The sequence below is a fragment of the Coprinopsis cinerea genome (assembly GCF_000182895.1).
Source record: "Coprinopsis cinerea okayama7#130 chromosome 5 map unlocalized cont3.5, whole genome shotgun sequence".
Classification (NCBI taxonomy): domain Eukaryota; kingdom Fungi; phylum Basidiomycota; class Agaricomycetes; order Agaricales; family Psathyrellaceae; genus Coprinopsis; species Coprinopsis cinerea.
This window is the reverse complement of record NW_003307540.1, coordinates 1,841,088-1,862,818: the sequence shown is the minus strand read 5'-3', so window position 1 is coordinate 1,862,818 and position 21,731 is coordinate 1,841,088. Positions and strand designations below refer to the sequence as shown.

Here is a 21,731-nt window from a genome sequence, read left to right as displayed (position 1 = left end):
TGCCCAAGGATATTCATTACACTGACAGCAACGTACAAACGGATATACTTAATTAAACGCCAACACCTAAATAAAATAGATAAATACGACGAAGGTTCAGGATATCGATGGGGATAAATTAGGCGCTCAACGTCCAAGATGAAATCGAATATGGTACCGATTAACTATCCATTTTCTGTGCAACCGATTGGAAAGGAGTTTTGAGCCGAGTGTTGCTCTGCTTGCCAATCCCAAGCTTGGACAGCACGTCTTTAACATCGCCGCTGGTCGCAGACGCTTTTCGAGGGCTCGCTTTAGTCCTCGAGCGTGTTGGCGTAAGTCCCAAACCGCTCAGCACATCACCGCCTGTCATCGAGGAAGTGTAGTCGTATGTGGATATAGAGGCTGCTTTGGCCAAAGCTGGATTGGACATATTGTTCCTCCCTTCCAGAGCCTCCCGGAGGTCGGATACTCCCAGGCCCCTCGTAGACTTGGCCAGACTTTGTAGTGAAAGGTTTTCGATCTGCATCAAAGCAGGAGAAAGCTTCAGAAGTGGCGAGAGATTGTCGCCTCGGACGGTCGCGTCGAATGCTTGCGTGGTCCTCTCAGTAACTGACCGAATGTCAGCTTTATGGTGATCAAATAAAGACGGGGACTCACATCCATAAAGAGCGCCTTTGGGCGTCCAATGAACGGACAACCGGCGGAGAATTTCAGCCGCGTCCGTACCCAATGCTGCTTGGACATGCACACAATCCGCCAAAAGTTGAAGCACATTTGCACTGTCCACTTCCCGGGGAACGGTACCACCACTTAAAACCTGGGATTGTTGTCAACAAGAGACTCGTGTAACACGTCAAGCATTACGAACCCTCTCCGCAAATTCGACCAGTTCCTTGGACTCCCAGATCTCCCCGATTGTCTTCCAAAGTTCAACGATGATGGCGCTCAAAGGGCCTGCGAGTGTGGATGTCGGTGAATTGGCAATGGAATTGCTAAGCCGGGCAAGCATAGGGACGCCAGTCAGAAGACCTCTAATAGGCAATTGATTTTGGACAGTTTGAAGTATTGTTCGGAGACTTGCATAGTCGGCCTCCCATCCAAGTGGAGGGACAGGAAGCGATACTGGATCCAGAGTTAGGCGACGCTGCAGAGATGCCTTCCTTGCTCGCGGTCGACCTGATATCGACATCGAGCGCCTCCTTTCCTCTGAACTTGTCCTGTCTTCACTCGATGGTCCAGCGGAATCCAATTGTTCGGGTGATTGCGAAGGGAGGTTTAACCCTGGAGTAGTGTTGATGGCAAGAATGAATGCGTACGCATGTAATGCGTCGAGGAACTGACTGCCGACATCCCCCGAATTGAGGAAAAGGTTGACGTTCGCGACTTGAAGCATTGCGCCTTCCGAGAGTTTGGGGACTCTTCGAACACCATCGGCATCTAGAAGTTCTCCGACCTTGGGCATTTCCTCAGTGAGGTAATAGACCAAAGTGTCACTGTACTCCTTCCTGACTTCGAGGTCCCTGTCGCAGATCAAGCTGAGCGTGTCTTGCCACAGCTCAGGCGAGACCCGCGTTCTTCGCGGTGCAATCACCGTCAGCTCAGGCTTCTGAGCCTCAATACGAGGTGGCGGAGAGCGCGACCTTTCTCTTGACGTCCTCATAGGCCCGGGAACCGTCATCGCCTCGTGTTCGTTGGCCATGCGGATGAGATCTTTGAGTGCCTTCAGCAAGTGACAAAGGGCCGAGGAGCGACCTTTCGGCACTTTTCCATCTTCTCTGGGGCCTTGAACTTCTATCATGACGATACGGTTAATAACTTCGACCTGTTGTGGGGATTAAGACGCTGAAATTTGAAGATGTGAAGCCCAAGTGACACCTACGGCAAGGTCCTGAATTTGATCGGCATAGTATATGTGACATCCCAAAGATGCAATACATTTGATGACGGGAGGGATTAAAGGGTCGGTTGATGAAATTGAGTTCCGGCGAAGTAGGAGGGTCAGTAAGTTGGAGATCAAGTCAGAAGACGACAAGCTAATGAGAGGGGTCGGAGACGTAAATATTGTTGCCACCATAGACGCCAACGCAAGCTGAAGTGGATCGGGTCCATGGGCGTCCTGGTTTTCCAGAAGCTTGTCCACCAGCCATGTGGGCACCACGAAGCGGTACTGATATTGTGCCCATTCAACCAGCTTCTTGGCGTACCAACAACAGTGATCAAGGGCTTTCCACCCATCAATGGCATCGAGGTTGTCAAAAGAGGATTGCATGATGTGTCCGAGCTGCACACCGCCTGCGTGTTCCAACAGAGAGAACAGCGCGCGCAAACAAGCGTCAGAAACGTCCGTAGAGGATGGGCCTTTGTCGCCATCAATGTGAAGGTGTATGGATGCCGCTCGTCGTTCCAGGGCCGGTCGTGTCCTAAACTCTGCTAGATACGGAGAGCTTGGAGTATCCCTTGCTGCGGTAGATCTGAAGAGTGTGCTCAACACACTGCGGGCGAAAGTACTAAGACCGAGACACTCACTGCTCGTCGAGGGTAGATAGGTTCGTTTCGAATAAAGAAAGAAGAATGGGTCGCATAAGGACTATGATTTGTGCTTTGAATTGTCGAGAATCATTATAGAGAGCTTCAGAGTTAAGGGCGCCGGTGATTGCTGCAAGGCCAATCAAACGTGTCCTTGCAACGGAATTGTGAATAACGTCAAGGAGCTCGCGAAAACCTGGAAAACGTACCTATTCCTTGTCTCAGAATCCATTGACTTGCTACAACTAAGTTCGGCAAATTGCCGCAGAACGGATAGATAGTTTTGAGTGAGGACATGGTCAGTCCCAATCAACTGGCCGTTGGTATAAGTTGTCCAGGCAGTAAACTGAAGAGAGATACTAAGTGGGTGGCAAGTAACAAATCCATCAGAAACGACTTACCACACTGGCGATTCTTGCAACGACTTCGAGATCTTGAGGTGTGGCGGCGAGGGCGACATCAATCGAAGCAATTAAGGCGGGAGAAATGAGAGCAATGTCTCGTCGGCATTCCGTGGCCAGAGCACGGAAGATGGCGAACGTTATAAGCAGGGTACTGCGTTTACATTAGTTGCGTGGAGTGAAACAAGAACTTGCGATAGCTCACGCTCTTGCCCTGAGGTTTCCTGCCTTGGCCTTCCTAGCCTCAGTTCGAACTCGCTTCTCAATTTCAGCTCCTAGTTTGGTCAGTTTACCAGGGTGATTGGATCTAGTGTTGCAATAATTAGTCTTTATAATTACGTTTTGAATAGCTAGAGCATACGCATAATAGGTGAGTCGACTGAGTTCATGGGCACTGGGAGCATAGGCTGGACCCGCTGTGAGGAGGGCAGAGGTCGGGGGATAGCATGAGCTCAGCAGCTGGATGTGGTTGGGCGTAAAGAGAAAGTGCATTTAAAGGAGTGTTATTAGAGTCGGTGTTCAAGGCATATGAGTCGTTCCACAGATGACGGTGGAAGACGTTGCCCAACCGCCCTACTGCTCCCAACCGGCCCGGCTCCTATTTTCTTTTGTCCCTTGAAACAAGCAAGTCCCAACAAGCTAAAGTCTTCATTTTTTTCTTTTTTTCTTTCTTCTTCATCCGAGTCCTCTTCTTCCCTTCCTTTGCAAACAATAGGTGAGCAACACTTCTTTCACCTTTCGCGATGAATTCGAGCTGTGCACCAGACCAAGAGTCTTGCACTCTTTGACGAAACCTTTCGCCCGTCCTCCTTTAATACGCTTGGAGGTCCTGATCTACCATTTTCCTCCCATCTGTATCGACTTTTTCTGACATCCTCTCTCTAGTTCCAGTCCTTGCTATCCCTATCAGTTCATGTATTAAGTTCACAATGTTACATTAACCGTTAACCGAAATATTTTGAAGTCCTATCGAGCTTGACGATATACATACTCTCCGACCTACGCTTTCCTCGAGCATAACTATCGAGAATCCATTCGGGCTTCACAATGTATCGTCGTTGACTTTTCGAAGTTAAAAACTTTTGCGACTTGGATCCACTCAGCCCTGTCGACGTCAGAATATGAGTGCTCCTTGAAGGTGTGGGTCTATGAAGGGGATCAGTAACCGCACACTCGAGGAAGAAGCGGAGGGAGCGTACACGACCGTTCCACCCCCCTCAGTCACGATTCTCTTGATTTCAATGTCGGTTGTTCCGTCCAGATACCCATTGATGTAGACCCGAATATTGCGAAAGATCTGCTGAGGTGCTGCTGCACCGGACGATTGAGCTCGCTGGGCCCTCAGCTTAGGCTCGGTATGTTGGTGCCATAGCCTTCTGTTCACTCTTTCCTCAGTGCGCTGGTGTCCGGTGGCAGCAGAATGCACAAAATCTGTCGAAAAACTGAGCCTTCATGCGGGCGTTGGGAGCGGGTCGTGCTGACCTGACCTCTCCATTATGTCGGAATGAGTGATGGGGTTATCCTTCGTACCCAGTGTCTTGAGAAGGACTGCATTGAAATCCGCTCTTGAGGCATCTTTGGCGAATGTTTTGGCAAATGTGTGCTTCTCCTTGACCCCGGAGGGATGGGAGGCTGGAGCAATGACCCTGGGCTCGGCGTCGTCCTTCTGAGAGCAGTCTTCGTTCAAAGGGGGTGGATTCTTGATGAGTCGTATGCTTGTGGGCACTTGTCGTGAAAAAGAACTTCGTGCAACTGGAAAGTATCTTTCCATAGGTATTGGCACTGAATAAATAATAAAAGCAAAGTGTCCCAATAGAAGAGAAAGGGGGATAATTCCCAAGAATTTACAGGGGAAAGATGATGGAGATGATGGAATAATTTGCAGGGCTGTATAGTCCTCTTCACATAGCCCGCCTGGCGATGTCGTTGGGTTGAGCAAAAAGTTGGACGCGCCCTACACACTGACAGCCGGCGCGTCGCGTTGAGTAATCACGACCACGTGACCTATTGGGTCACTCACTGGATCGGTCCGATTTGGCGCTCTTGCGTTTGAATTTCTCAGCAAAAGAATGAATTTCGGGCGGAATGCGTCCTTATCTGTTCGCAGTCCATCGATTTGCCCGACAACCCCTCAATTTTAGACTTCTCTCATCGATGACTTCGTACCAGGACGCTGTTGAAAAGCTGAACACCTTGCAGTCCAATGCGGCGACGCTCGAGGCTGTCAGGGCGTCCGGTGGCAGGTTGAGCCAGTTTGCCATTCCGGAGATGCTGGAGTATCTGGGCAGGATAGGCTATACGGTACGCTGTCCTGGTCGTTCTGTCATACTTCTCTAATTTTTTGCAGCCAGAGAAACTGAATAAATTGAATGTCATCCATATTACTGGCACCAAAGGCAAGGGATCCACCAGCGCCTTCACTGATTCAATCCTCCGCAAAGCAAAACCCGAATGGAAAGTTGGTATGGTCTCCTGTTCCATCAATTCATACTCCAGAAGATTGACGCTGGATGCAAGGATTGTACACTTCACCCCACCTCGTAGCAGTCCGCGAACGTATCCGAATCAACGGTGTCCCAATTTCTGAAGAACTCTTCGCCAAATACCTCTTCGAAGTATGGAATCGCCTCCAAGAAAACACAACAGTACGTCTGCTACTCCCGTCAAGAATCAATTGAACCCTCATCATTAAGAGGGCACACGAAAGCACGTCCGTGATGCCTGGGTATTTCCGATTCGTCACATTGCTGGCTTTCCATGCATTCCTGGAGTCAAAGGTTGACGCTACGGTCCTGGAAGTTGGGGTTGGCGGAACGTATGATAGCACCAACATTGTTCCGAAACCTGTTGTCACCGCTGTCAGTGCTCTGGGGATAGACCATGTCGCCGTTTTGGGGAAAACTTTGGAGGATATTGCATGGCAGAAGGCCGGGATCTACAAGGTTGGTATTCGCGCTCTCGCACACGGAGACGGCATATCTGAACTGGAGCTAGGATGGAGTGCCGGCTTTGACTGTTAACCAGCCAGAATCTGCCCTAAAGGTTCTGAAGGAGAGAGCTCAAGAACTGAAGGTTTGTCATAACTTACTGTGTTGTTGTTCATTTAATTTCAAATTCGTTTAGGCTTCTGCATTTAAAGTGATTGAAACCATTCCGGAGGTTACAACGACTAAATTAGGATTGGCTGGAGATCACCAGATCGAGAACGCCAACCTTGCCATCCACGTCGTTCGCCAATTCCTCGAAGAGATGAAGCAAACCGTTCCTGGAACCGATACCTCTTTGAACGCGATCGAGAAAGCCGGACTGGAGTCCACAAAGTGGCCGGGCCGTTGCCAACAAGTTGACGATCCCCGTAGACCGCAAACAACCTGGTTCCTGGACGGCGCTCATACTGTCGAAAGTTTGCGCTGTTGCTTCCGATGGTTTGTAACACCGGGTGTCGCTCTTTCAACCCGGGCTGAAGAGAAAAAGTACGTGCATTTTGGTTAGAGACTCGCTGGTCTCCCTAACACGTCTCATGTTAGACCACTCCGGGTTTTGGTCTTCAATTGCACCAACGGACGCTCTGGAGAAAGCTTTCTCGGTATTGCACTGAAAACCATTAACGAGCGTCTGCAAGAACTGAATACTCGGCTGAAGGCGGACGACTTCTTCGATCGTGTTATCTTCTGCACCAACGTCACCTACGCTGACGGACATTTCAAGGGCGATTTGACCACCATCGCAATTCCAGAGGGCGACTTGGAAACTCTCAAGACCCAACGGCAACTCAAAGAAGCGTGGTCTGCCCATTTACCCAACTTTCCGACTTCCGACATCCTGGTTTTGCCTTCTATAGAGCACGCCGTTCGCCATATTGATTCTTTGCATGACGGTGGTCGACCAGTCCAAGTGCTCGTATCCGGTAGCTTACATCTTATTGGGGGTATGATCGAGGCCGCACAAATTAGTGATGTGGCTCTTTAGATCGCGTACGTGGTAAGATATTTATGTGTATGCTAAGTAATAGATTGCGGAAAACGCTACTTTGTAACTCGTTCATCCTCCCCTGACGGATTTAGCCCTGCTAGCCTTTGTCTTTCCCCAAGTTGTCTCTGGGTCATAAGTCGTGATTCCCTATGGCCACGGTTTTCTAAGAAATCCTAACCGCATTCAAGAAACAGACGCACCTCGTTCTCCAAGAATGCGACCAGCATTGTTTTGTGCTTCAGGCTGAGTTTGGTGCGGCCGGGGATGAGAAGCGTGTGGAAGACATGCAGCGAGATGGGCTGGAACCTTTCATGTAAGGGATAACCATTTGGGCATGTCTTTCTGCGAGTCATACCTCATATCGAAGAATTTTGAGCTTGATTTCGCGGTCTTCAGAAATTTTCTTCATGAGCGCCTTCTGCCAGTCTTTATTCCATATTGCAGGGGTTTTCGCGCTTCGGCGCTTCGCCCTCGGCGTGCATTCTACGTCTGAGCCTTTTGACGAGGCTCGAGAGGGTGACCTGCGCGCCAGAGGCGTTGCAGTCTTCCTAGGCGTTTTGCGAGTCTCAGACAAACCGCCCTCCTTCAAATCTATTCAATCGCCCATGCGCCTACAAAGATACGTCTACTCACAGACGGCGATTTAGAACGACTACGGGAACGCGGGGATGACACTTCTTCACCGGCTCCAGAGAAAAGACTGGTGCCTGTCGCTGTGGCGAACCTTGTGGGAGCAAAACCTTGCGTAGCTGGTAATGGGGACGATTCTGGTTGGAATAGTCTGGTGCCAGAAGTTGCACCCAACCGGCTCGGAGCAAAGTCCTGTGTGGTTGGAGGCGGTGACGGGGACGCTTCTATGTCAAGGGGCCGGGTTCCTGATGCAGCGCCGAGTCGACTAGGCGCGAAGATCTGAGTGAAGCGAGGGCCCACAGTTAAAGAAGTCTCGGATTGGATGAGTCGCTGAGCACGCTCCAGAATTTCGTCCCTGTTTGAAGTCGCAATAACCAACGAAGCGGTAGTCTTCACAGACTTCGATCGTCGCTTAGGGAGTTCGAGGGGCTTGTAGCCCTCGAATAAGGTGGGGCTTTCAGGTGGTGGGACGTCCCTTGGAGGTGCTGTAGAAGGTAGCCTGTCGTTTATCTCTTTTTGGAGGAGTAGTCGCATGGTTTCCGGGGTATAGGCAGCTTTTCTTGAGCATACTTGCATATGCCTTCGCTTCTCGGTCGCCGTTTTCCGGACCGTCCACCGGGCATTGCAACTTACACATTTAAGAACAGTGGATATCTGTTTGTCGGTGAATTCTGACATGAATTCGTGTACAACCTTTCTCGGTCGGCCTGGTTTCTTTGGCGGGGGTGCTGGGTGTACGGTATTGGATGTATTTGGTACTTCATGTTCTTCAGAGGGAGCTCGGGATGAGGACGCGGTTGCCATCCCTCGGAAAGCAAATTGGGAGAGCTGTAGGGATTTGACTTTGGCTGGCATTTCTCGATGTCGATACGCAGGAGGTGCAGACGCTAGAAAGCTGTTAGTTCATGCGATTCGGTTCGTGTAGCTGTTTGACTTGCGTTGGCCTAAAAGCGTGTCAATTCCTGTACGAGCCTGCGAAGAGAAAACTCACTTGGTGTCGGGCTGTTTTCACGGTCAGATTCTGAGTCGGATATTTCAATGGTCTGTATGGTTTCCATGTCGCGGTTGGGGCATGGAGTAAATGGGCGCTGTCGTTCGGTAGTTGCACCTTGCAGACAATCTCTGATCTGAACCCGTTCGGGCTCAGAGTCGTCGATCAGGCTTTCCGGTGTTGCTCGCATTGTTGCAAGTAGGCAGCGTGAGGATAAAGTTGGCCCTAAGCAACGCAGAAAACGTTGAAGTGCAAGGACCATTCAACAATTTGGAGAGAATATGTACAAGCTGCGTGCCAGCGATGGCGACTACGAGCTTCTCACGATTGACGCGAACGTGACGCGTTATGTGTTCTTGTTTGTCACGCGACCGAGTATTGGTACCGAGTGTCCGAGGTTCAAAGTCTCCTGCAAGCCCTTCACGTCTGATCCATCGTATCCACCTTTGCTGATTTCCTTCAAGTCTACAAGTCCGCTACTTTCTTCTTCCACGGCAAGACAGATCGATAAATATTGGATGAAATGGACGCCCGGCCACCTCCAGGAATGGCGATGGGAGTCCAGGTCGAAACGGTCTCCCCACCAGAGCTCTACCAGGTTTTGACCGATGCCTGTTCGCACAACCAACCTCAGATCCAGGCTGCTGGAAAAAGACTGAAAGAGATGCTCGAGATGTTTGGCACATATAATGAGCTTCACAAAATTGCAGCGCAGCGTACAGTTCCTCTGGCGATCCGACAACAAGCCATTATCCAATTCAAATTAGCTGCATTGGCCCATTGGAAGTCTCGCAAGTAAGCGCCCATTCCCCGCCATCCAGAACGTACACTTACTTTCCTTCAACAGACTCCTGAATGACACACACCGCGTCGAGATTAGGAATCGGTGCCTGAGCTTCCTTGACGAACCTGACGATTCGGTCAGTCCTGGTCCGAGCTGTGCAGAAAACAGCTGCCTGATCACCCTTGCTTGCTTTCAGATTGCCGGATTCAATACTGTCATTGTAGCCAAGCTCGCGCGATACGATTTTCCTGCGAATTGGCAAGTATTCCTTACATCCGGCACCATTAGATCAGCGAGCTCACCGTCGACTGTGTTATTCAGGCCTACTTTGATCAATGACCTCGTCTCCACGATTGATAACAGCCTGCAGCAACGATACCAAGCACAGTCTACAGATCCTCAGACTACTCTCTTACTGAAACGAAGTCTCAAACTCGTGAATGGGATTTTGAAAGAGCTGGCAAGCGTGAAGATGCTAAATGGCGTCAAGACCATGGCCTCGGTACGTTCTCCTCACCTATCCCTAGGCGGTTCCACGCTTAGAGTTTAATCTAGGTTGTGCAACAGTTACGACAAATATTCGTCGGATATTATACGACTATTGCCACGCGGTTTACCCCAGAAGCCTTAGCTTCCAGCCCAGACCCAGCTAGATTGTGCGAAGATATGCTTATCGGCCACTTGGTTTTCAAATGCATCGCGAAAATGGGCATTTGGATCTGGAACAGGATTGACAAACAGTCCGCTGAGGAACATCAAGCCAATAAAACCTGGGTCAGCCTTCCATCCCGTGTTCCGAACTCAGCATCACAGCTAACCTCTGGAGATATAGGTCACTGAGTTGGTGGGCTTCTCCGCACAACAAGTCAAAAGTATTACGTCTGTCAGGAAGACTCTTCTCAATGCTCGAGAACAGAACCCTGCGCTGAAAGCCTACGAACCTGCGATCGTGATCCTCACAAAACACCTTTTAACGTTCGGAAAGCTCTTTCGCCGGATACAACAACTGGGACATCAACGCTTTGCCGAACTTCCCCCGTGTGCAGATCTGGTTTTGTTTTACTGGTCCGAAATAGTTGCTGCCACTAACGCTCCATCTACGGCAATCTCAGGTAAGGACCCTCGATTGTGATCCTAACGATAGGCATTCAACGCTATTCTTAGACGAACCGGACGCTATCTACCCTCTCCGCTTCTTGGTTCAAGGAATGGTGTTGTTCAAAGAGAACCTTGCTCAGTGGTCGGTTACAAGGCGAGATGGGACAGCAAACAAGAACTGTAAGCTCCTTTGTATTTGCACTACTTCTTCATGGTCTTTACGATCAACAAGCGCTTTCCAAAGAGTTTGTCGAGAACGCGGTTCAATTGCTTGTGGGCCGCTTTATGCCACTCAATCCAACCGACCTCGAGAAATGGATGGCGGACCCTGAGGAATGGCTAAACGAGGAGGACCGAGAAAACGACCAATGGGAGTATGAGATTCGTGTACGTTGTTTTTCCCTTTCCTCTCGACGTTTACCTGACCTGTCGCATGCTAGGCATGTAGTGAGCGGGTCCTCGTGCAACTCTCTAACCAATTCTCGGACTGGGTAACCCCTCTTTTACTGAGTACATTCAACAGCGTCGTCACATGTGAGTTAAACTCGTGAAGGAAAGATGGTTTCATTGAAGATGGTCTCTAGCTCAACCGTCCGATGACCTCAACGCCATCCTGCAGAGAGAAGCCCTGTACTGTGCGATTGGGAGATGTGCCATTCGTTTGAAGGATTCACTTCCATTCAATGAATGGGTTGAACACTCTTTGGCTGCAGAAGCCCGTTCACAAAATCCAACGTCAGTGTCTTATGACATCCTCCTCGCCGCAAACGCCCTGATTCTGTGACCAAAGTTACCCTATCATCAAGCGAAGGATATCTTGGGTGATTGGGAAATGGGTATCGGAACAGTGTACTTCGCCCAACAATCCAAGGATATGGGAGATCCTTGTGCACTTGTTGAAGGATCGAGGCCCGGGCTCAGACACTGTAGTCCGTCTTACCGCTGCAACTGGTTTACGGGAATGCATAGACGTGAGTACTTCTATTACCCATGTAAGCCTCGTAGGCTTAGGTCGTCTTCACAGACTCTCGAATTTTCTGCGGACCTCTTCTCCCCATATCTCGCCGATGCAGTCACGGAGCTGGTGCGACTTATCGACGAAACAGACACTTCGGATAGCAAACGAAGGGTAGCAACTACTTTGACCGCCGTTATGGAGCAAACTGAGAAATATGCAAGTTTCTCCGCATCATCTGTTTCTTGCAGCTGATGTTCTCTACAGATCAGTCCTTTCATGATGGCCATTGCTGCGCCATTGCCTAAGATTTGTACGCCATGACATACTGGTTGTGTGACAGTTACTCATCGACATGTAGGGACCGACGCCGGCGATGATTGGCTTTTGAAGGGCACACTTCTAACCATGGTCGCCAAGCTTGTTGAAGTAATTCCCGTCATGTGTCCTCCCTTCCATTGGATCTAACATAGTACAATAGGCCGTGCGCGAGCAATCTATGGCGTTGAACGGACTGACCATCCCCCTCATCCGTGAGGCACTTTCCGACGGGGTGAGTTTCATCTGGATTCCTTGGATACATACGATTCTCATAGTCTATAGGTGATGACGCATCTGGATGAAGACGGATTACAATTGTGGCTTAACACTGTTCGAAATGCTACGTCAGTCACAAGTCCGACAGGAGGGCCTAGTTTACTGGAGCTTTTCCCTCGGGCATTGTACCTGCTCGCGACCAATCTCGACTTGCTCGGAAAGGTTGTGGGCATTGTGGAGGGGTACTTCTTGCTGGACGGACCTGCTCTGCTCCAGGTGTGTTTGTTTGTGCATCTCTGGTCGGCACATGTGGCTCATCCACATGTAGGCTTCAGCTGGCGAGATCTTCCAGTCCTTCTTGACCGCCTTTCAGAGCAAAGCTATGAGCATAAATATGAGGGATATGCTTACGTCGTTGGAGATTTTGGTTCAGTTATCTCCATCCGCACTCTGGGGAGAACCTCTGCACGCATCCGGTCTGTTTGCCCATCTTCTGAGCACACTAATTGAAGGCGAGGTAAGTACGCCTTTCAGTATACTACTGTACAACGAAGTGACCTTAATTCCGAGTAGGCCGCTACGCATCTCCTGACAGCAATCCTATTCCTATTCTCCCGGATCGTCATGGCCGATAAGCGCATGTTCCTCCAACTTATGTCTGCCACTGCAGGTGTGCTCGGCCGCGAAGAACTTAAACTTTATGATGGCCTGCTTGACCAATGGTGGGGCAAAGTACGTGGAAAGCAACGTGTTGTTTTACGATCCAATTAACCCCCTTGGCAGTTTGACAATTTGAGCGAACCTCGGCATCGCAAGCTCGTGGCTATGGGCATCTCCGCACTGGTCTCGACTGGCCATCCCGAGGTGCTCAAACGGTTGTCTGGGGAGATCTTCAATTTATGGTTGGATGTCTTCGGCGAGATCAAGGAGACGCTGGAAACGCATGGACAGGATCCAACAAGCTTAGACATGGTCTCCCCCACCAACCTCCGTCGCCATTGGGAATTGGACGAAGCTCCGACCGAATACTATCAAGATTCGGAGGGAACTGTGGAATATGACAGGCGCAAAGCGGTATGGAAGGTTACCCTGGTTCACGTATCGGTTTATGCTGACTTTGTACTCCTAGCTATACGAAAGAGACCCCGTTCGCAGCGTTCATCTCAACGCTTACGTTGCCACTCAGCTCCGAGAGGCAGAAGCCACAGCGGGCCCTTCATTCCAACAATACCTGAACGATGCGGACCCTACAGTGCTCAAACAAATTCAAGACGAACTTGCCAATCGGTAATCACCTTCCTCTTGGGCTTTTTGACTTGGACAGAACAAGTATTCTCCTTTCTCGCGGGTTATCCCCATAGTTTTCATTCGGACAGTGCGGATTCACTAAAGCTACCCATGGAACCAGACATGTCTGTATACATATCCAGATCACTACTAAACTCGTATTCACTCCCGCTGACATTGAGGTCGGAATCGCTCTCGGGTACCTCGACGGAATATCGATCCGCACCCTGCACGATTTCGCAGCACCGCAGACATTCCCAGCCCTGGTCTCCATCGTCTGCTGAGCGAATCATGCGTTCTGCTATGCAGTGGTAGCAATAAACGTGGCCGCACGATGTGATGTAGGGAATGTGGATGGGATATGGGGAAATGGTTTCTTCCGAGCTTGAAGTGTCGAGGACCGGCAGGGCCATAGCTGTGAACATGTTGGCTTGCTCGGAGGGGTTGGGATTGAATGATGCATTCTCTGCGCATATTGCGCACTGGTCTTCGGGGGCATTTGCGTACTTTGCCTTTTTCTGTGGTTTGGAGGCTAGGTTTGACTGAGATATTCCGAGAGTAGAGAGAGCCTTAGATGGGAGTAGTGAGAGCGCAGCTGAAGGGGAGCACCAAGCTGCTAGTCGATAAAACCGCTTCCGCACAGTCCTTGCGTCGATCAAAGGGAGGAAGAATAGGAGGAATTCCTGGATGAAGGGAAGGTCAGTGGGACTCAATAGGCTTATAGATTAGACGGGACTGACTGTAAACGCGTGCCAAACCATTTGGCGATTCATAAACTCGTAACTGACGTCTCGCCGGACCTGGTGTCTCGAGGGGACAAGTCTCATTGAAAGTAACCGGTCAGCTAACGTCCGATATCTGCAGCACAGTTAATCTCGCAAAGCACTATATTGCGCTGTAGGGCGTACCGTCCATTCCATAAGAACAAAGTAAAGTTGGCAAGGCTCAAGGACGCGTGCATTGATTCGAGAAGCTCGAGGAGATTCCATGCCTTCCGCCGTATGTCTGACGACGGTGCGTCTGGCCATGCATGAGATAGCGCGTACGTGCGAAGGCGAGTGTGAAAGTAAGGTCCGAGGAGAGTCAAGAGTGCATGGATGGCAAGCGTTCTCCGGGGTATGCGGGACGCTGCAAGGGGGATAAGTCCTCAGTAAGAGTGAGGTTGTTGCAACGCACTTGTAGCTGCATTCCCCTTTGAAATTGGGACTGCATAATGGAGGTCTTGGAGTTTGGCGCCGTAGCTTGCGCCGGTGTTCCAGACAGAGAATTTGTAGAGCACCAACTGGATGAATAGTCGTATCTCGGGATCGAATCGAGACTTCAAGGAGACCTGATATACATGCTCAGCATTTTCCGTGTAAAGGGACTAAACTCCTGCTCACATTTATCAGAGATAGTGCTTTCGACACCGGTTCCTGAAGCAGCTGGGCAAGCTCCTGGTCTAGGAGCTCGGAATCAAGCTGTCCAACTCGAATAATTCGAGGTTTAACAGGTTCTTCACTGATGAGGGTTGATTGCATACTGTCCAGCGTTGGCTGGGCTCTGTTCCACGCGTCGTCCCAGACCGAAAGCGACATTGGAGTTGGGAAATAGGAAACAAGTGGTATACGATTCGGTGTACAGGCGTCACGGTAACGGCTAGCGGCAGGTCCGGCAGCACCGAGCCCATTTCGCGTGAATATTGATAGTCACGTGACGGAAAGCGATTGATCGAGTCAATTGGAGGCAGAGATAATCTCTTCCAAGGTTTGCTCATCGTTGTGGCTGCTCTCAACAAACTCGACTATGTCAGAATCAATACAGCAATTGGTCTTGAACACTCTCGACAAAGAGGGCGAAATTGCCGATACCAGGTCTTTGGTCCTCCCTGGTGAATCTGTGGCGGCGACCTCCCATGATGCCCAGATAACCATCCTCGGCGCTCTCAACTCGTTACTAAGTCGGGAGGTACGTGCTTGACTTGTAAGAAGATTCAGTAACATATGGAAGAGTCTTTTAGATGATTAACTATGAAACCAATGAAACCATTTCCCATGTCTTGACTCCGGAAGGTCTGCAGCTGGCCGAAAGTGGCTCCCATGAAGCCCGTGTATGGTCGGCGCTTCCTTTGAAGGGAGAGGGCGAGCCCGTCGCACCAGCAGAATTGAAGAAGAAAGTTGGGGACGAAACTGCGAAAGTTGGTCAAGGTCGAGCTTTCAAAAATGGCTGGATTGGGAAGGATGGTGCAGGGCTTGTGAAATTAGTGCGTAGATCGCATTCGCTCGGTTCGCGCTAGGATTGACTTCAGGCAGGTCCCAGAAATCAAGGACGCGACCCAGCTCGATTTGAAGGAAATTCAAGAAACTGGAACACTTAAAACAGAGGCAATTCTTGCTGACCTTCGAAAGCGGAAACTCATTACCCAAAGGTAAAGGAGGATTGTGCTTTATCCCATCTATCTCTCTGAAACTATGATCAGGAAAGGCCAATGGTTCAAGGTGTCCAAGGGCCCAAATTTCAGTACCTCGACGGCCAAGCCAGAAACTGATCTGACGGTTGAAATGTTGACCAGGTAGGCAGGTGCCCTCTACTCAACCAACACGACCTCTTATCGTTCCCTCGTCAGTGGCTCATGGAAAACGTCGACATACAAGAAGTATAACTTCGAAGCAGAAGGTATCCCCACCAGCGGCGGCGCATTGCACCCTCTCCTCAAAGTGCGAGAAGAAATCCGCAACATCTTCTTAGAAATGGGGTGAGTGTCGAGACTGCGACATCATGGGCGTCTACTGACACCACCTAGTTTCGCGGAGATGCCAACACAATCTTTCGTCGAATCAGGCTTCTGGTGCTTCGACGCCTTGTTCGTACCTCAGCAACACCCAGCTCGTGATCTTCAAGATACTTTCTACTTGTCTGATCCAAGCCATTCACTTCCTCCCGAGCCCGAATACTACAAGCGTGTATCGACCGTCCACGAACACGGCGGATTTGGTTCAGCTGGTTATCGTGCACCCTGGCAGCCTGAGGAATCAACGAAACTCCTCCTTCGAACTCACACCACCGCCTCATCCGCCCACATGCTCTACAAGCTTGCTGCCAAGTGCAGAGGCGAGAGCATCGATGGCGATGATAAAGAATTTGTGCACGGCGCCGCAGCAACTGACAAGGCGAACGAAAGCCTCAACAAGAGGGAGGACGGTTTTCGACCCGCTAAATTGTTCAGTATCGATCGTGTCTTCCGAAACGAGACCATGGATGCTACCCACCTCGCCGAGTTCCATCAGGTGGAGGGCGTTGTAGCGGATCGCGATCTGACTCTTGCAGATTTGATTGGTTTCATGAGGGTGTTCTTTAGCAAGATGGGGATCGAACAGGTCCGATTCAAGCCTGCCTATAACCCCTACACCGAGGTATGTTGTAGCAATGTACTTCCAAGGCTCACGGTTCACCGGTTGGTTGGTGTAGCCGTCACTAGAGATTTTCGCCTTCCACCCACTGCTTAACAAATGGGTCGAGGTGGGCAACAGCGGGATGTTCAGACCTGAGATGTTAGAACCTATGGGCTTCCCTAAGGACGTCCGGGTTCACGGCTGGGGTCTCAGCTTGGAACGACCAACGATGATTCGGTAAGTAGATCTGTGCACTCCTCTTGTCCATGTCCCTGACAGGAGCCGCGCATTCAGCTATGGAATCAACAACATCAGAACCCTGGTAGGACACAAGACATCGATAGACAACATCGAAAATTCTCCGGCGGTCATGTTCTGAAGGTAGATATAATGGATACCGGTATGTCCGTACGACTAGAAGAATGAAATAAGGAAACTCGAATCAGAAAGAGAATACAGCAGCATTCTTGCGTGAACCAAAGGTATAAACCAATGCCTGGCTCATGAACAACCCAACAGTGATGCCAATGGTGACGGCGATCATTGCACCCCCGATTTCAATGCCATCTCCATGCGCGGTGATACCACCGGCGGACGATAATCCTGACTACGAGGACATCATTTAACAACACACGGCAGAGTCAAAGCGAAACTCACTGGGACAAGGAATAACACACCGGTGACCATCGACGTAAACGCTGTCCCACCCATTTTACGGGAATACATGTTACCCAATAGCCCCACCGTGAATGCTCCAATGGCAGAAACCACATCCGACCGATTGAAAATATAATGATTGGCGATCTTGTTCGCCGCATACGAGCAGCAGGAGATAGCAACCATCACTGGAAGTTGCTTGCTTCGTAGAGGTTGTAAATTGCCCAAGGACGATAGGATCGAGAAGAGCGGCACGATAATGAACGAGGTCCAAAGTGGAAAGGGTTGAAGATACCATGGAAAACGAGCAGGGCGGTAGCATCCGACGATGATGTCCGATTTCTTCTCTATCATGTTCTTGCTGAATGTCCACGTCCCAGACAGCGGCACTTGGTCGTGACTCGTCCCGTTGTCTGCAGACCATATACCAGCGAAGGAGATCGTTGCATTGAGCCCAGCTTCTAATTGGTCCAGCTGTTGTCGATACGGTTTATCAAGCAGTAAGAAAAAATCGCTCCCTATTTGCAGTCCAAAGCCCTGTTGTATTGGCGTTATTCCAGCAGGTGGGAATGAACCGAATGTCATACCAAGAATAGAGTGTAGATGAGGGCATAGACCATCTTTACACTCCCACATACTATGTTCTTGGAGGCGAGTTCCAGGGAGCTGCTGACTGCTCGGGAAGGGATGCATCAGGTTAGGTCGGAAAGAACGAGGGAAGGCTACTGACGAATGAGGTATCCGGGTAGTATGCCGATGATTCCAGAAGACGAAATCGCAGTGTAACAGAAGATCTGACTCTTGACGCTACTGAGGGCCCTTGCCACGAATGATACGACAATAGAAACGCTGATCCTACAGAGAAACGGGGTTTTAGAATGCAAAAACGGCAAAGGGAATTCCGACTCACTCGAATACGTTTGCGTAGAGGGTACTTTTCTGGGCGACCTGAAGCTGGAGAAATGCCAGAACGAACGCAGAAATTCCAGCGAACCACATGTCAACGAACGAACCCCCGAACGCCAATGGACAGATGAGAACAGACAACCAGAATGAGATGATACAACGGATCCACCATGGATACAAAGGAGGCTCCTTAAGAAGGGCATCTATCTTTTGAATGGCCTGTGTCGCACTAATTTCGTCGTGGACGACAGAGCGATAGATCAAGTGGACTTTGTGAAGAAGTCCCAGCGCCAATCGACCATTACTTTTAACGAAGTGGGTCTCAGAACCCCCTGTTTCCTGTTCCCCAAACGAGCAAATGATGACGCCTGGCAAGTGAATAAACTCGGCCTGAACTTCGAGAATCCGGGCTGCAGCTATAAGCTGAGATTCTATACGGTGTGAGGGTGCACCAAATGTCATCAGAGCGCGAGCCAGCTTTAGCAGAAAACGTTGCCGATGTCGCAAAGCTGTTACACATGTGCATCAGTATGTCAACAACGAAACTAGGCACAGATAAACTTACAAGCGACGTTAAATTCGATCCTAACCCTCTGTAGGTATTTACGTCGAGTGCGATAGTCCATGTGTCTCAGCACGTTTTTTTCCATGTCCTGTTCGTCTCGATGGTTAGGGTGCATCCCAGTAACCCGGGGATCATCGGGGTCAAGACCCTCCGAGTTATTGGACAGCACGGACATTCCTGAATTTCCTCTTCGCATATCCGAGATGCCCGTCGAATAGGCATCGCCTGCGGGTTCCTGGTCCTCTTCCTCATGGTCCCTATTCATATATTCACTGGCCCCAAAGGTATATCCGACATCCTCGTCGTCGTCTTTCGCAGGATTTCTCCTCCTCACATACCCTTTGTCCGTCCACAATCCATCACCGGATTGGGCCCCAGACGGTGATGGGTCCCTTCCTCCGAGAAGGGTCTCGGCAGGGACAGACGAAAACCTCGATTCCCGAGGGGCCCCAGGTTGATGGGTTTGCCTGGGCGTTGCGATTATACCCAAAGGAGAGTTTCCGTGAACGCCGTTAACCAAAGTCCTGTCAGAGGTTGCAGAGTCCCGGACGGCTGGGGCGGCTCCGAATGGGATGTTGCTGTGTCGCGTTCCTGTTGTGGATTCTGTGGCATCTCCGCACTGGTAACTCCCATGGTCGCGTTCTACAGGAACATCCGAACTGTGAACCAAGGTGAAGCTCTACCTGGCCATGAAAAACAAATAGAGCGATACCTTTCGTGATCCCGACTAACGAAGGGGTTCGAGGGCTGTCCGCTGCCACTTAGATCTACGGGCGCAACCAGGTCTCGATCCTCTCGCGAATCTTGAACCTAGTGGTCAGAATGGTATAAAGGAATTCAGGAAACTCACCCGTGCCTTGGTTTCTTGAGGCCATTGAGCGCTTCTTTGGTGACCTCTGGCAAGCAGGAAATCAACCTGCGAAGGACCGGATCGTATTCCAAACCAGCCTGAAATTTCATACAGGCCTGAGAATGAAAGACAGTTGGTATAGGTAAGCTGCTGCAAAGCGTCGGTACGTCGGGGTCTTCAGTACATTCCATCCTCTTGCACTCTTGCAGAGGTTGCCACAGAGAAGGTAAATCCACGAAGCTCCTTTCCCGGGATGAACTTTGTACCTTCTGCAAAGGACGCGTGGAGCAGGTCCTGGACTTTAACCCGCGGTATGGCCGCCTTGCTTCTGACCTCCAAGTCTTTCCAAAAGTTAGATTGATGAAGTGTCGGTAGACTGTTGATCTCCGTGAGCTCCCAGTACAGGATGGAGAATTGAGCATATACGCTCACTCAATCAGCCGAATTTGCGAGAGAAGCATCCTCATGTGCAGTTTCATTGAAGATGGACCACGGCTAGGTGCTGTCCAGGCTGGCTTTGGTATATCCAGAGGTTGACATTCTGGCGCCGGAAGGATGGGGAAAAACTGCCTTGTTCCAGCGACCGATGCAGTCGTTCCGCCAATTCGAACTCGTTTGAGAGGGGGGAAATCTGAGTCCGCAGCCGCCTCCCAGCAAGACTCTCGCACTCGTTTGAGAGGTGGCTGAGCCCTCGCGACGGTTGAATTCTTGCCTGCGATGCCTTCGGTGTTACGCCTCCCCGCGTTAAGTTGATCTGGACAGTACATGCGCTTAGTTTTCCATTGATCCTGGAACCAAGTGATGGTGCCTACTTATCGTGTATGGTGCGATAGGCACGAGCGTATCTCTTCGTACCGAGTGGCCTATCCACCGAGCATCGCAGACCTGGTCCAATGCCAAAACGCAATTAACAAAATAAACACGACGAGATAAAGGACCAAGGTTCAACAATTGAGTCCGTTTTGGAAAGGAATCTATCCGATGTACTGTTAGAGCTGGGCCAAAGTGTGTAGGTGGAAACACGCACTCGTTGATATACCAGTCATTCAGTCCACAGCAAAAGAAAAATCGAGCGCTGAGAAGGCTTCCAGATTGTTGAATCCTTCCGCCATGTGCGACTGGTAGTCTCTGATCAGCGTCACGGAGGTTGCAAGGGGATTCGAATGCCTGAACTCCAGAGCTGACGAAACGCAAATGAAACGCAGGGACTAAAGTACGCCGCTAGTAAAGACTTGTTTAGACTGTGCCCATGGATTAAGGGTCTTGTGCTACTCATTCCAGAGAACAGCTTCCCGCACTGATCAACTTCAGGCGAAATCGACCGGGTGACTATATGCGCTTCATCTAGAATCGGTGCGTTGCCGCTGTCAATGGGTTTATTGGTCCTATAGAGAGGTAACAACGAGGCTTGGATGTATCAGTCACAGTGATCGCGACGATAAAGACATGAGCGACTTACAAAAACGAGAAAATAGCATAGCAAGCAAGTGGTAGTGGTACAAGAAGTTCAAGCGCCGCGCGTCCGAATTTGTGTTCACGATGTGCTATCTTTAGCACCAACGAAATCGGTAAACCGCAACCGCATCTGATTGTTATCGGGTGCTCCTTCAATGACTTTGAACCCAAGTCTTCCATAGAATGCCCTAGCAGCCGTATTTCTCGGGTCAAGGCCCAACCAGACGCCCTCAAATCCCTCTCCTTCTAGGTACTTGATCGCCTCGCCAATGAGCTTCCTACCCCAACCCTTCTTCTGGTAAGCGGGCAAGATGTTGATATGCAAATGTGCGGGTGAAAAGTCGATGTTGGCTTGTGGTGCCGTATGCATGTTGCGGAGGAGGTTGGTATAGTGGACGTCGCCGGATTTCGACGCGGTTGACGGCGGGTATTTCTCTGCCAATGAAGGCCACCAATCTTCTTGAGCATATCTTTCGTACGCTCTCGTATCCTTGGAACCCAGAATGTATCCCACTACATCGCCAGTACCGTCCTCTTCCAGCACATATCCCCAAGTAGTCGGAAGATGAACGTATGGTACCGCATATACCAGGCCAGGCAACTCGGGAAAGTCGTGCAGGTGCTCCGCTGAATTGCCCGCATCGGCCGTAAGCAGACATATCTTGGATAGGGCAGCTTCATCGTTTTTGGTGACCTTCCTAATCGTCGCGGACATGATTGACATGAAGGCAGCAGACAGGTCCTGGCAGTCACCTCGTTTCCGT

General features: G+C 50.3%; 9 protein-coding genes across 9 annotated transcripts; 3 read left to right on the top strand and 6 right to left on the bottom strand.

Moving 5' to 3' along the window:
* Positions 1-160: 160 nt before the first annotated feature.
* On the bottom strand, positions 161-3,434 carry CC1G_00423 (EFR3; the record flags this gene model as incomplete). The annotated part of the gene is made up of 9 exons (XM_001837235.2): positions 3,271-3,434; positions 3,115-3,216; positions 2,910-3,063; positions 2,718-2,854; positions 2,509-2,661; positions 2,054-2,453; positions 851-1,804; positions 640-799; positions 161-591 (listed from the first exon to the last, which is right to left on the bottom strand). The coding sequence occupies exons 1-9, from the start codon at positions 3,399-3,401 to the stop codon at positions 161-163; spliced, it is 2,622 nt and encodes an 873-aa protein (XP_001837287.2). The 5' UTR covers positions 3,402-3,434.
* Positions 3,435-3,853: 419 nt separating this feature from the next.
* On the bottom strand, positions 3,854-4,680 carry CC1G_00422 (hypothetical protein; the record flags this gene model as incomplete). The annotated part of the gene is made up of 3 exons (XM_001837234.2): positions 3,854-4,055; positions 4,109-4,340; positions 4,392-4,680. The coding sequence occupies 3 exons, from the start codon at positions 4,678-4,680 to the stop codon at positions 3,854-3,856; spliced, it is 723 nt and encodes a 240-aa protein (XP_001837286.2).
* Positions 4,681-5,063: 383 nt separating this feature from the next.
* On the top strand, positions 5,064-6,878 carry CC1G_00421 (tetrahydrofolylpolyglutamate synthase; the record flags this gene model as incomplete). The annotated part of the gene is made up of 7 exons (XM_001837233.2): positions 5,064-5,210; positions 5,257-5,371; positions 5,427-5,554; positions 5,603-5,851; positions 5,904-5,981; positions 6,033-6,382; positions 6,437-6,878. The coding sequence occupies 7 exons, from the start codon at positions 5,064-5,066 to the stop codon at positions 6,876-6,878; spliced, it is 1,509 nt and encodes a 502-aa protein (XP_001837285.2).
* A 72-nt stretch (positions 6,879-6,950) lies between these two features.
* Positions 6,951-8,692, bottom strand: CC1G_00420 (hypothetical protein; the record flags this gene model as incomplete). Its single annotated transcript, XM_001837232.1, has 5 exons — positions 6,951-7,028; positions 7,082-7,180; positions 7,237-7,464; positions 7,515-8,398; positions 8,503-8,692. The coding sequence occupies 5 exons, from the start codon at positions 8,690-8,692 to the stop codon at positions 6,951-6,953; spliced, it is 1,479 nt and encodes a 492-aa protein (XP_001837284.1).
* A 333-nt stretch (positions 8,693-9,025) lies between these two features.
* CC1G_00419 (ran binding protein 11) lies at positions 9,026-13,167 on the top strand (the record flags this gene model as incomplete). Its single annotated transcript, XM_001837231.2, has 19 exons — positions 9,026-9,297; positions 9,350-9,422; positions 9,483-9,788; positions 9,842-10,060; positions 10,119-10,398; positions 10,451-10,564; positions 10,617-10,771; positions 10,825-10,918; positions 10,969-11,119; positions 11,175-11,355; positions 11,409-11,513; positions 11,607-11,652; positions 11,701-11,768; positions 11,821-11,892; positions 11,943-12,152; positions 12,205-12,393; positions 12,450-12,608; positions 12,660-12,950; positions 13,006-13,167. The coding sequence occupies 19 exons, from the start codon at positions 9,026-9,028 to the stop codon at positions 13,165-13,167; spliced, it is 3,147 nt and encodes a 1,048-aa protein (XP_001837283.2).
* A 73-nt stretch (positions 13,168-13,240) lies between these two features.
* CC1G_00418 (peroxisomal biogenesis factor 2) lies at positions 13,241-14,740 on the bottom strand (the record flags this gene model as incomplete). The annotated part of the gene is made up of 5 exons (XM_001837230.2): positions 13,241-13,846; positions 13,904-14,021; positions 14,072-14,291; positions 14,340-14,493; positions 14,546-14,740. The coding sequence occupies 5 exons, from the start codon at positions 14,738-14,740 to the stop codon at positions 13,241-13,243; spliced, it is 1,293 nt and encodes a 430-aa protein (XP_001837282.2).
* A 176-nt stretch (positions 14,741-14,916) lies between these two features.
* Positions 14,917-16,993, top strand: CC1G_00417 (phenylalanine-tRNA ligase). The gene is made up of 8 exons (XM_001837229.2): positions 14,917-15,110; positions 15,163-15,405; positions 15,455-15,570; positions 15,622-15,714; positions 15,769-15,897; positions 15,946-16,555; positions 16,611-16,771; positions 16,829-16,993. The coding sequence occupies exons 1-8, from the start codon at positions 14,949-14,951 to the stop codon at positions 16,911-16,913; spliced, it is 1,599 nt and encodes a 532-aa protein (XP_001837281.2). The 5' UTR covers positions 14,917-14,948; the 3' UTR covers positions 16,914-16,993.
* On the bottom strand, positions 16,977-20,279 carry CC1G_00416 (DUF1212 domain membrane protein; the record flags this gene model as incomplete). The annotated part of the gene is made up of 8 exons (XM_001837228.2): positions 16,977-17,141; positions 17,192-17,835; positions 17,922-18,046; positions 18,102-18,606; positions 18,663-19,321; positions 19,513-19,628; positions 19,714-19,888; positions 19,945-20,279. 8 exons carry the CDS (start codon positions 20,277-20,279, stop codon positions 16,977-16,979), a joined length of 2,724 nt encoding a protein of 907 aa, XP_001837280.2.
* A 767-nt stretch (positions 20,280-21,046) lies between these two features.
* CC1G_14654 (hypothetical protein) lies at positions 21,047-21,682 on the bottom strand (the record flags this gene model as incomplete). The annotated part of the gene is made up of 1 exon (XM_002911179.1): positions 21,047-21,682. The coding sequence occupies one exon, from the start codon at positions 21,680-21,682 to the stop codon at positions 21,047-21,049; it is 636 nt and encodes a 211-aa protein (XP_002911225.1).
* Positions 21,683-21,731: the final 49 nt, after the last annotated feature.